At 41.0% G+C, this 14,081-nt stretch overlaps 1 protein-coding gene across 2 annotated transcripts; it reads left to right on the top strand.

Moving 5' to 3' along the window:
- Positions 1 to 4,707: 4,707 nt before the first annotated feature.
- Positions 4,708 to 12,949, top strand: EN1 (engrailed homeobox 1). 2 transcript variants are annotated; one of them, XM_066577333.1, is made up of 3 exons: positions 4,708 to 5,369; positions 9,057 to 9,092; positions 12,453 to 12,949. In XM_066577333.1, the coding sequence occupies exons 1-3, from the start codon at positions 5,012 to 5,014 to the stop codon at positions 12,767 to 12,769; spliced, it is 711 nt and encodes a 236-aa protein (XP_066433430.1). In that variant the 5' UTR covers positions 4,708 to 5,011; the 3' UTR covers positions 12,770 to 12,949. The 2 variants fall into 2 exon arrangements, with proteins under 2 accessions (XP_066433430.1, XP_066433431.1); XM_066577334.1 differs by lacking the exon at positions 9,057 to 9,092.
- The last annotated feature ends 1,132 nt before the right edge of the window (positions 12,950 to 14,081 follow it).

The following is a 14,081-nucleotide window of genomic DNA, read 5'->3' as shown; positions in this document are numbered from 1 at the left end:
CTCCTCTCACATCCAAATGCGGAGCGCTGCAGCACCAGGAGCGCCGCCACCAGGCAACCGCTACTGAGTGCCGCTGCCACCACTCAGGTGATGCGGAAGCGGGCGGCCTGTTACTGCGGTAGCTGATGTGGAAATGCTGCCGATTTCGTGGTGGATTTTCTGCAGCCTATGAAAATAACCTTAAGCCGACTTTACGCAGGCGTATGCGTATTTGCGTGCGCCTGAGCGCTGCATTATTGCGGAATGAACAATACTTTTTTGTGCGCTCATCTGTGTGTTTTACTGTACTTTTTGCACCTGCAGGGCGTTTCATTTGCACACCGATTGAAATGGCTAATTAGTCTGAAGGAGTGCCAGATGTGTTCTCTTTGCTGCATAGTTACGCAGTATTTCACGCATCTCTCTGCGTGATGCGCAAATACACCAAAAATAGAGCATGTTCTGTTTTTTCGTCTGACCGATATGCTCACGCAGAATGCGGCAATGCAAACTGACCCATTGAAATCAATAGGTTTGTTCTCTGCAGATTACGCCCGTGTGAAGGTGCCCGCGGGGTGCTTCACAAATAGGTGTTTTGTTGCGGATCTGCAGAAGATTTCATCCTTTCAATTGCATTCAAAATGCGAATCTGCAGCAGATCTGCACCAAAATCCGCAGTGAATCTGCAACGCGTCGCCGCACCCTTAAATGGGTGGATGTTGGTCTGGATTTCCACAAGTCCGGTGGCTCTTGCACCCGATACCACAGGACACGGCAGTGGTCTTGTAGGGTCCAGGCATTCTGGTCTGGGGGAACTGTCTCACGGGACTAGTTATTCAGTGCGGACCTTTCTGCATCCCAATGTTATCCCTGTGAGGCCTGAATTCCGCACCTGTTAAAATCAGCGCGTTTTTACGCCAAAACCGCAAAATTAAATTTCGCTGTGAAAAAGCTTCCTGCTGCAGCGTTAGGCTCCATTCACACGGGGCGCTTTGGTTGCCATTAAAACGACACCAGAAAGTGCGTCAATAAAGCCTTGTGTGTTTGTGAGTTCTAGTAAAATGTGGCAAAAAACGGACACAGTCTATAAAATGCACTTTTTGGTACAGTTTTAATTGCAACCGAACTGCCCTATGTGAATGAAGCCTTAGGGCTCTTTCACATGGGCGCATATACTGCACGTTTTCACGCGCGGCCATATATACGCTACTGATATGAAGCATTGGTTTCCAATGCATCCGTTCACACGAGCGAATATACGGCGCGTAAAAACGTGGAATTGTGAAAAATGGAACATCTGCTACCAAAATACATGCTGACACATATACATTGCGCAAAAAGATAGTTCTGGAACTATCTTTTGGCCAATATATGCCGGTGGGTCCCATAGACTCTTATGGGAGCAGGGGAAAAAAGGGAGGGGGCCTTTCCCCAGAAAGCTTGCAGGTGCCTTTATGGGGACATTAGAAGTCAATTCAGAGGATGTAAGGTAAGCCGAGCGAGTTTTCCGGGGTGCAACATATTTTTCCACTAAAAACCACACTCACGGTTGTGTAAATGGGTGAGAAAATGCCAATTACCCAGGCAAAAAAAGTCCTTTCACGCATTTTTTTACCACCAGCGATAAAACATAAAACCGCCTGCGCCCGTGTGAAGAAGCCCTTATGGACGTCTTGTGGAATTGCTGTTGCAGATACAGGAGACGTAATTCCACAATTAAGGTCAATGTAAAAAAACTGAAGAAATTGCGCAAGACGTTTTGCAGAACGCATTCTGCAGTTGGAAACGCAACAAAATGCGCAGTAACGGTGGCTTCAGACGACCATATTTGCGTGCGTAAAATATACAAACACAGAGAGTGGAAGCCATTGATGTCTTTGGGTTCGCTCTCATGAATGTTTTTTTTTTTAATTGTTTGTGCTTTTTCTTTCTGTATATTGCGCTACAAACGCCCCATAGAAGTCTATGGGAGGTGTGTAATAACAGGGCGAAAATGCGCAATAAGCTGAGCGATTCCATAATAAACGGAACACATCGGACCTCAGTAGGCTGAATGGCTTTATGGATGAGGTGTGAACAGGCCCTGCTGGTGCCAGAAGTACAGTACTATGCGCCGATACGCACAAATCTACCTTGTACTTGTGTGAAGCCGCCCTAAGGGCTTCCTCAGACGGGCGCATGTGCGAATACGCTCGCCGCTACCGAGTGTATTTGCGCATGAACCAGTCCAAAGTCTTTTTTTACCATTGCTGCTGTGCACGGAAAAACAAAAGCAGAAAACTGGGGCAGACCAACCTTTTCTCGCACGTATAACGGCTATGTGCGGGAAAGATAGAGCGCGGCCTGTTTGTTCTCGTGTTTAGTAATATCGTGCGAGAATCACACTAGTGAAAACGAAAAACATTGAAATTACCTTTTTTGGCGTGATTTTCACGCCTATAAAATGTTGCGCAATTCTGGTCATCAGTTTAAACCCTAATTGACAAAATCGTCATTTGTGCTGCAGACAATGCCGTCCTGTGTGAGGGGTCCCCGGGGGTCCCTGGGTATTGTGCCGCAGTTCTGGCAGCAGTGCTGGGCTTCCGATGGTCAGTGATGCCTTCTTGGATGCTCTTAAGGACCTTCCGATGTGTATTTCTGGGATGACATCGTTATCGGATCACAACGATAATGAACACAGTCGGGACTGTAATCGCGATACTGCTATACAGGACAATGGAGGAGGAGGTACTTACACATATCTCACGGTATATGAGCGATGTTATATGTTAGGAATATACTTTTATATTAATATGAGGAGCCGATATATATATTGCTTCAGGAGCCGACAATACACGGGCGCAGGTAACACCCCAGAAAGCCGACCCGGCGGACATTGTCGGGCTCCTCTGTGGAGGGTTCTGCATATATATCCCCGGGGAGCGGGTGTGAATGTATGGGATACGATGTATGCAGGCCACCCGAGTCTTCTCTCCAAAGGCCAACCCGTGTAAGCAAGCATGCAGTATGTGTGTATGTATATATATATATATATATATATATATATATATATATATATATATAATCCCCTATAATAGTAATTATGTGACGTTGTGTATAGGTTGCCCTGATCTGCACCACACTATATTTATGGCCTAGTAGTGTACTGATTATAAGACATCAGATAACCATGTGTGATAACGTGTATCTGCGGTACACAGCAGCAGTCAGTGGAGTCTGGTGGATACCAAGACTTTGACGAGGAGGCTGTGATCTGTTCTCGCTGCTTACGAAGGGAACGCTGGTGTGTGTACCCTGGATGGATGGATGGATGGATGGATGGATGGATGGATGGATGGATGGATGGGTGGACGGACGCATAATAATGTTTTATACAGGATGCTTCTATAGAGTACGATATAAAGTGTTATTATTAATAGTATGAAATGTTATGCACAGAGTTCGGTAGTATCGGTACTTATAGATAGTTATAGTCTGAACAGTATTGTTTTATGTATGTAGTCGCATTTATAGTATACAGCATATCGGTATTACATGATGCATTGTTAGTATTACCCGTGCATAGAGCAGTATCAGTATAGTACAAGTATCATGCACGGTAGGATGAGTACTTCAGTATCGTTAAAGTTATTACATGTTCTAAACAGAATAATAGTAGTAGTATATCAGGTTCCAGTTTATAATACGTTATACACCGTGTGATATGAGTAGATTTATATGTTCTTCACGGTTGTGTAATATACAGCATTATATGTAGAGTGCTACTAGTATTTTGTTCTATACGGTTATTATCAGTAGTACCGTATATGTTGTGTGTAGACTGTTTTAATAATAGCATATTTTATATACAGATCATGATTCATATTATTATGTTATATGCCAAGCGTCATTAGGGGTATTATGAGTAGTGTTATATGTTATACAAAGAGTGGTATTATTAGTAATGTTATGTGTTATACATAGAGTGATATTAGTAGTATTATAATATACAGACGGGTATTATATGTTATGTATAGAATGGTATTTTTAGTATTATATGTTATACATAGAATGGTATTAGTTGTGTTATATACAGAGTGGTAATATAAGTAGTATTGTATGTTATATTAAGAGTGGTATTATATGTTCTATACAGAGTGGTATTAGTAGTGTTATATGTAATATACCGAATGGTATCATATGTTCTGGCAGAGTGGTATTATATGTTCTATACAGAGTGGTATTAGTAGTGTTATATGTTATATACCGAATGGTATCATATGTTCTGGCAGAGTCGTATTATATGTTATATAACGAGTGCTATTAGTAGTATTATATGTTATGTACCGAATGGTATTAGTGGTGTTATATTAGGGCTGGTATTACATGTCATATACCGAGTGGTATTAGTATTATATCGGCAATGTCATATGTTATGCAGTATTATAGTATTATATTGATGTACAGAGTGGTATTATTTGTCATGTATTGTTCACAATGATATTTGGGTCTTGTGATTAGACATTGCATGTTATATATATAATGGGGATACATGACGTCACCGTTATTATTGTTTAGTAGTGCAGCCCATGTTGTGTGTTATGATATAGATATTTAGGGACACGACTATTTGGCGTCAGATCTCCGCGCTCCCATTGGGCAGTGACAGGACAGTCAGGCATATCCCAGGCTTCCTATTGGTCGCCCACACGTGCAGCTGCCTCACGTGCTTCCGGCTGAGGGGAAAAAGTCCCGAGAAGAAGGGAGAGGAGTCAGAGAGAGGAGAGCAGGGGCGCATCGAGGGGACGGATATTGGGGGCACTGAGGGCCACGATTATTAGGGGCCACTAAGGGCCACGGTATTAAGGTGCATTGAAGGCACGGGGCACTGGGGTTGGTGGGTGCCGGGTTGCATCAGGCTGCCGCCAGTACTAGTGATGAGGATTTGGGGGTTTTAGAGCAAAGAGTTAGGAGTGCCAGTCTAGGGACAGCGGGTGCTGACTCCTGCAGGGTCACCCAACTGGGGTGGGCTCCGGGGCTGGTTGGTGCCACAATGGAAGATCAGACAGAGCACAGTCCCGGAGCCCCCAGTGAAGCGGACAACGGGGTCTCCCCGCCACCCCTGCACCCAGGAGCGCCCCCACACCGGACCACCAACTTCTTCATAGACAATATTCTACGTCCAGATTTTGGCTGCAGGAAGGAGACCCCCGGGCGAGAGAACGTAAACCCCCTGCAAACCCGGCAGGGTAACCCCACGCCAAGCCCGGACTCTGATTCCACCTCTGAGAGCGACCCCAACCCTTCGCTAGTGCTGGTGGGAAACTCTGCGCCCCCCGCAAACAAATCCGACCCGCTGGTGTGGCCCGCCTGGGTGTACTGTACCCGCTACTCCGACCGACCGTCCTCAGGTGAGTGTCTGTAGAAAGGCTGCGCACCTACCGCTGTCAGAACTCACTGCTAGCCATATACATTATACAGTATAAACGGGAATGACTGCCCTTACACATTATACAGGGATTACTGCCCCTATACAGTATAAATAGGAATGACTGCCCCTATACAGTATAAATAGGAATGACTGCCCTTACACATTATACACAGGGAATCCTGCCCCTATACAGTAGTAACAGGAATGACTGCCCCTATACAGTAGTAACAGGAATGACTGCCCCTATACAATATAAACTGGAATTTCTGCCCTATACAGTATAAATAGAAATTACTGTCCTTATACCTTATAAAGAGAATATACTGCTCCTTTACATTACAAACACTGATTACTACTCTTATACATTATAAACAGGAATTACTGCCCCTACATATTATATAATAAACACGAATAAATGTTGGTATATATTATAAACGCATATTTCTTCCCCTATACACATTATAAAATTATAAAACATGGATCTGCCCCTATACAGTATAAATGGGAATGACTTCACTTACATAGTATAATTAGGAATTACTGCCCTATACATTATAACCACGATACATTTTAAACAGAAATTACTGCCCCTTTATATTTTAAACACTGATTACTGCCCTTATATATTATAAACAGGAATTACTGTCGATAAACATTATAAACACGGATTTCTGCCCATATACTTAATAAACCCCGATTTCTACCCATATTTTTACAAACATCCCCGTCATTATAAATTCGGATAAATGCAACATACATTCTAAACACCAATTTGTACCCCTATACATTATAGACACTGATCGCTTTGCATATACATTATAAAGCCCGATTCCTGCTCAAATTGTAGATTGATTTGCGCTGCCGCACACCGAAAGGCCGTGTAATATATAGTGCCGTGTAATATATAGTGCCGTGTAATATATAGTGCCGTGAAGTAAAGGGATCACTCACTGGCTGTTTCTGTATTTGCCCGCCTGCTCCATGTGTGCTGTTTTACTCTATATACATTGTATACGGTGCTCTATGTATGCTGGGTGTTGTACTATGTATATATGGTGTACGGTGCTTTATGTACAGTATGCTGGGTGCTATACTGTATATACATAGTGTATGGTGCTTTATGTATGCTGGGTGTTATGCTGTATATACTTAGTATATAGTGCTCTATGTATGCTGGCTGGTTTCCTTTTTACACATGGTGCACAGTGATATATGTATACTGTGTGTTATACTATGTATATATGGTATACTATGCTTTATGTACAGTATACTAGGTGTTAGGCTGTATATACATGGTATACCATGCCCTGTTTATACAGGTTATTTTGTATATACTTGGTATACAGTGCTCTGTGTTTCATGGGTGTCATATTGTGTAATATATATATATATATATATATATATATATATATATATATATATATATATATATATATATATATATATATATATATATATATATATATATATATATATACACACACACACACACACACAAAATAACCTGTATAATTAGGGCACGGTATACCATGTGTATATATATGGTGTACAGTGATCTGTGTATATTGATGTCGTACTGTACCCGTCCTATACGATAGAATAGATCCTGGAGATCCTGTATCGCACACGCTTCTATCTGTGCAGTGTTTGTTGCATACATACTGCATTTATTTAATGCCATTTTTCTATAATAGATTTTATCCTCCGGTACACAATATACAGTGATAGTGACAATATTAGTCCAGACACATACATATACAATACACGACGTGGCACCATGCGCTCCTATACTAATCATACACAAGATATAGACACAGGACATCCATAATAACGAGATTTCATTATGAGAAACATTCAATGCTGCGACATGGGTATTATACTGTAGATATCGTTACAGCCATAAATATGGATACACTTTTAGGTGAGGGATTGTAAATGATACATTGTATTCACGTACATATAAATATTACACTTCTGTTGTAGATATGCAGTATTTACGTTTTCTCTACACATATCTCGTAAATATCGATTTTTTTTCATAGATATATACAATAAGTGAATTAATCCGGAGATATTTTGGGTTAGATACATTTGTGTTTGTCTCCATATTTTTCTACACATTGTTGTTATATGAATCATCGTCGATTTGGTGGTGGTAAAATCCCCCTGTTGGTTTTATAAGGCAGGCGCTATATATTCTACAAACTGCTAAAGGGAATACCGCCGCCATATTTATAAGGATTATTATTGTTATGTGCATCGCTGTTCTGTATTATGGTACAGTTGAGATCAATATTCTGGATTATGGTAATCTGAAGTCAGTATTCTGGATTATGGTGCAGTTAAGGTCACAATTCTGCATCTAACGGGAATGTTCTGGATCACGGTATATCTGGGGTTATTGTTCTGGATTACGGTATATCTGGGGTTATTGTTCTGGATTACGGTATATCTGGGGTTATTGTTCTGGATTATGGTATATCTGGGGTTATTGTTCTGGATTAAAATGTAGCTGAGGTCAGTGTTCTATTTTATGGTATAGCTGGGGTCACTGGTCTGGATTATGATTAGGTTATTGTTCTGGCTAATGGTACAGATGGGGTCAGTATTCTGGATTATGGTAAGAATGGGGTCAACTGGTCTGGATTATGGTATAGCTGGGTATATCTCTGGATTATGGCAGAGTTGGAGTTGGTGGGAAAGTTTATGAGGAAAGTTAGTGATGTTGATTGACATGAATTAAGACGTCAGATGACACTTTTTCCCTTTGGAGAAGATTTCTTGTAATTTCTGTAGATGAAGAGACTCTTTAGTCTCTAGGGGATCTCCTCCCCCAGGCCTGACACCTCAGCTCATTCAGGGCCCTGCGTTATGCATATATTATCCGTATACACCGCTCTATTATATATTATATCCGTGTACACCGCTCCATTATACGTCTATATACACCACTCCATTATATATCTTTGTAAATCGCTTCATTATGTTATATTCGTATACAACGTTCCATCATATATCTGTATACACTGCTCTATTATGTTTTATCGGTATACACAGCTCCATTATATGTTATATCAGTATACACGGCTCTATTATATTTATATCTGCATACACCACTCTATTATTTGTTATATCCCTATACGCAGCTCCATTATATGTTCTATCAGTACAGACCACTGTATTTTAGATCTGTATATAAAGCTTCACTATGTTATATCCATATACACCACTCCATTATATGTTATATCCGCATAATCCACGCTGTTATAATTTATATCTGTATACACCACTCCATTTTATCTAATAACTATATAAATTGCTCCATTATATATTCTGTCCTTACACCCCTACATTACACCGTATTTGTATGCTCTGCTCCATTATCTGTTACATTCGTATACACCGCTATTTTATGTTATATATTTATACACTGCCCCATTATATATTTAGCTGTATGCATTGCTCCATTATATATCTGCGTACACCGCCCCATCATATTTTATATTTGTATACATCGCTCCATTATATATCTGCATACACCGCCCATTATTTTATATATTTGTATACATCGCCCTATTATATATCTGTATATACTGATCCATTATATTTTATATCTGTATACATCGCTCCATTATATATTATATCCTTATAGCCCGCTTTATTGTAGGTTATATCTCTACACATCTGCATCCACCGAGCCACGGTAGGTTATTTCAGCATGCACTGCTTTTTTATGTTATATCCGTATACACCGCTATATATTCTTGTAGACACCTCCACTACAATGTATACCATTAAACACCGCATCAGTATTATATGTGTTATATTTATAGATCGCTCCACTGTAGTTTATATCGTCATACACCGCTTCATTATTCGCTACATCGTTGCAGTTAAACCCCGTTTCAATCATTTCATGTTATATAGTTATACACCATTATACCTTATATAGTTCTATGTTACATCGTCATACACCTCTCCATTATATCCTGCTCCATTATATGATACTGTATCTTCATACATCGCTCTATTATTTGTTATATTGCTATACCCTTCTGCAGTGCTATATCATTATACACCTCTTCAGTACACATTATCTCGGCATACACTTCTGCATTATATAGTTACCCATTGCTCCATTATAGTTTATATCCCCATAAACCGCTCCATTATATTATTACATACTGCTCCACTATATCATACCTATATACATTGCTGTATTATTCGATATATCGTTATACACTACTCCACTCACTGTTATATCCGTATACAAGTCTTCATTATATCTCCATATACCCCTACATTATATATAGTATTCATTGCCCCATTATAGTCTGTCATTATACACTGTTCCACCATATGCTATCTGTATACGCAGTTCTATTATTCGATATATCGTTGTACACTGCTCCATTGTTATATCCTTATGTTCCCTATACGTCCTTATATCCTTAACATAATGAAGAGGTGTATATGATAATTACTGTACACCGCTTTATTATATCTAACATCTGTATGCACTGTGTCATTATATGTTATGTAGTTACCCACTGCTCCATTATCGCTTATATAGTTATACATGCTCCATTGTATGCTATCTGTATGCAGAGTTGTGCTATGCGATATATCGTTATTCAGGCGCCATAGCTTATGTCGCACTATATGTCACATCCTATACACTTCTCTATAATGTTATGTCCTTACACATTGCACCATTATATGTTAAAGCTGAGTTACTGACTACTCCATTGTTATATCGGTGCACACAGCTCCACTATATGATATCTGTATACGGAGCTGTCATTCGTTATATCGGTATATAGTACTGTATTATATTGTATTATATTTTTATAAACTGCCTCACTATATGCTATCTGTATACACATAGTTAATTTCGTTATACACTGCTCTACTGTGTGATATCGGTATTTCTGTATACTCCCCTCCATTATATATCTGTTTACAGCAGCTCCGTGATATCTTATATCTGTACACGGCTCCAGTACGTATTTTCTATATACCGTTTAAAATATAACTGTATACATAGACTCCTAACAACCATTGTAAACACTATTATATGGATTATTATTGTGGAATTATTATTTAAATGTTTATCTCGGTTAATATCGGTGCCAAGTGCAGTTAATATTACTATTATTATTTGCGGCAGTGCCCCATAATTGTTGGTACGTTCTGATAATATTCTGCGACACATTGTAGCGGATTGTACCGAGTAATCGGTGATAGTTGTGTTAACACCCAGTGATACATTGTAGCGGATTATACTTGTGCTGCTGTACATTGTGATAGCACCTGCTGATACATTATAGCTGACTGTTCCCAGTAATCGGGGATGCTTTGTGTTAACACCCGGTGATACAGTGTAGCAAATTGTAATCGGCGATACATTAAAATGACACGGTGATACATTGTAGCGGTTTTGTGTCCCAGAAATGGTGAACGGAAATGATTTCTTGTGAAATTCCCGGGATCCGGGTACGGTAATCATTGTAATCAGTGGTGCTTCTGCAGCGGCGATCCTGATAGGAGTGTATGCAGATTTATATGATTATATTATATACTCCTTCCTACATAATAACATTCACAACGAATCCGCCCCTCCCCCACATTATAAATGACAGACAGTAATCCCCGCTCATAGGAAGTGTGCTGCAGTTATGAGATCACAACCAGCGGGTGACATCAAAATAACCATTATAGTGATCCAATTTTCAGTGTACGGGATGATACTAACGCTGTAACCCCCTAAATCAGTGCCCCCTTCCTCCGTCTATTTGTAGTCCCATTTTATCACTGCCCCCCCCTCCCTTATTTGCAGGCCCGTTCTTATTAGTGTCCGCCTTTTGCAGCTTCCCTCATATCAGTGTTCCCCACTTATTGGCAGCTCCGCTCTTACTTGCAAACCCTCCTACTTGCAGCTCCCCTTTTATCAGTGTACCCCTCTTATTGCCCCTCCTATTAGTTATCCCCTTGCAGGTGCCACTTTTTTTGCACTTCCCCTCCTAACAGTGTTCCCCTTCTTATTTGCGGCCTCTTGTTAGCGGTGTCTCTCTCTTATTTGCAGACCCCTTTTATTTTTGCAGGCCCCCTCTTCTTGCTGGTAGTCACCCCACTCCCCCTCTTCTTTGCAGCACCCTCTTATAAGTGTCCCTCTATTTGCCGGTCCCCTCTTCTTATTTTCAGCCCCACTTTTATATGCATGTCCCCTCATCTTCTTATCAGTGGTCCCCTCTTTTGCACCCCCCCTCCTCATAGTCCCCTTTTCTTATTTGCAGCCCCGATCTTATTTCTAGTCCTCTCCTTTTCAATGCATATATCCTCTTCTTGTTGGCAGCCCCGCTCTAATTTGCAGCCCCTTATTAGTTTCCTCCTTTTTGCAACCCTCCTTTTATACGTAGGTCCCATATTCTTGTTTGTAGCCCCCTCTTATTTGCAGGTGCCCTCTTCTTATTTACAGCCCCATTTTTATTTGCAAGTCCCATCTTCTTATTGGCAGCCCCCCTCCTATATGCAGCCTCTTATTATCAGGGTTCCTGTCTTATTTGTAGCCTCCTTATAAATGCAGTTCCCCTCTTCTTGTTAGCAGCCCCTTTTTTATCAGTGTTCCTCTTATTTGCACCCCTCTTTTATAGTCCCGTTTTCTTATTTGCAGCCCCGCTCTTATTTTAGCCCCCCTTTGATATGCATCCCCTCTTCTTGTTGGCAGCTCCGCTCTAATTTGCAGCCCCTCTTTATGAGGATCCCCCTCTTCTTTGCAGCCCTCCTATATGCAGATCCCTATTCTCGTTGGCAGCCCCCTCTTACAGTGCCCCCCTCTTCTTTGCAGCCCTCCTTCTATATGCAGATCCCCTATTTTTGTTGGCAGACCCCTCTTACAGTGCCCCCCTCTTCTTTGCAGCCCTCCTTCTATATGCAGATCCCCTATTTTTGTTGGCAGACCCCTCTTACAGTGCCCCCCTCTTCTTTGCAGCCCTCCTTCTATATGCAGATCCCCTATTTTTGTTGGCAGCCCCCTCTTACAGTGTCCCCCTCTTCTTTGCAGGTCCCCGCACTCGGAAGCTGAAGAAGAAGAAGAGTGAGAAGGAGGATAAGCGGCCCCGCACGGCCTTCACTGCGGAGCAGCTGCAGCGACTCAAGGCCGAGTTCCAGGCTAATCGTTACATCACGGAGCAGCGGCGCCAGACCTTGGCCCAAGAGCTCAACCTCAACGAGTCCCAGATCAAGATCTGGTTCCAGAACAAGCGGGCCAAGATCAAGAAGGCGAGCGGGCTAAAGAACGGGCTGGCGCTGCACCTGATGGCGCAGGGTCTGTACAACCACTCCACGACCACCGTGCAGGACAAGGAAGAGAGCGACTAGGGGACTACGGGGAGGGAGGGGGCGGCACAGTGTATCACCGGCCCTCAGGGGGCGCAGAACTGTCCTTTCAAGCCAAAGATTTTATTATGATGATGATGATGATGAGGCCGCACCCGAGCCCCGTGCCGGGCGCTCACCCGAGGCTGTAATTTATTTTATAATAAAGCGAATATTCCACGACATCCTCTCCGGCTCTCACTGTTCTGCCCGGGGATGGGGGGCAGTCATCAGTCCACACACCCGCCGGAGCCCTAAAGGGGTGCAGAGTGAGGGGGTGACCGGGGAGCGCAAGGTGGGGGGAATGGCCGCTTCTGCAGACTACTCGCACACCGGCTGCGTCTTCTTCCTTTTCTTGCATTCTGTCTTGTGCTTCTTTTGTTGTCATCTTCTTGCGGTTTCTTGCTTGTTTTGCCTCTTGCAAGCTTTGTATTGTGTGAGGAGTTTGTACATTTTCCAGGATTGTCAGGGTTCCTGGATTACATTGAAGATTGATGAGACTTCTGCACGAAATATATTCACTTATGTCAGTATAATATCGGAGCAGTGAAATAATAAGGAATTGTGTTAACAATAGATATATTAACCAGCTAATAATACCGAGACGTGTAATAGTAGATAGAACAATCGGTTAATAATACAGAACTATGTAATGTTAGATGTAATGAATAAGCAGCTAATAATACAGAGCTGTGTAATATTATATATAATAACCAGCTAATAATACAGAACTGTGTAATATGATCTAACAGATGTCTAATAATATAGAGCTGTATAATATTAGATATAATAACTAGCTGTAAATACAGAACTGTGTAACATTAGATATAATAATCTGCTGATAATAAAGAGCTGTGTAATATACAATATAATAACTGTCTAATCATATAGAGCTGGGCCATATTAGATATAATGAATAAACAGCTAGTAATGCAGATCTGAGTAATATTAGATACATAGCTGTTTAATATTAGATGTAATTAATAACCAGCTAATAATGCAGAGTTGTGTAATAATAGGTATAATAACCATCTAATTATACATAACTGTATAATATTACATACAATAACCAATTTTTATACAGAGCTGTGTAATATTAGATACATAACCAGCTAATAATACAAAGCTGTTTAATATTATATGTAATTAATAACCAGCTAATCATACACAGCTGCATAATCATTAGATACAAGCACCATCTAATAATACAGAGCTATGTAATTTTAGATATAATGAATAACCAGCCAATAATACAGAGCTGCATTATCATAAGATACCATAACTAGCTAATAATAAAGAACCGTATAATAAATAC

Source organism: Eleutherodactylus coqui, chromosome 8, assembly GCF_035609145.1.
Source record: "Eleutherodactylus coqui strain aEleCoq1 chromosome 8, aEleCoq1.hap1, whole genome shotgun sequence".
NCBI classification, from domain to species: domain Eukaryota; kingdom Metazoa; phylum Chordata; class Amphibia; order Anura; family Eleutherodactylidae; genus Eleutherodactylus; species Eleutherodactylus coqui.
Note: the sequence above shows the minus strand (reverse complement) of the source record. Positions and strands in the feature narration are given on the sequence as shown.

Coding starts and splice junctions, on each gene's coding strand:
- EN1 (XM_066577333.1), top strand. CDS start 5,012: ATGGAAGATCAGACAGAGCACAGTCCCGGAGCCCCCAGTGAAGCGGAC. Junction 5,370..9,056: donor CTCCGACCGACCGTCCTCAG/GTGAGTGTCTGT, acceptor GCTTTATTGTAG/GTTATATCTCTACACATCTG. Junction 9,093..12,452: donor TCTGCATCCACCGAGCCACG/GTAGGTTATTTC, acceptor TCTTCTTTGCAG/GTCCCCGCACTCGGAAGCTG.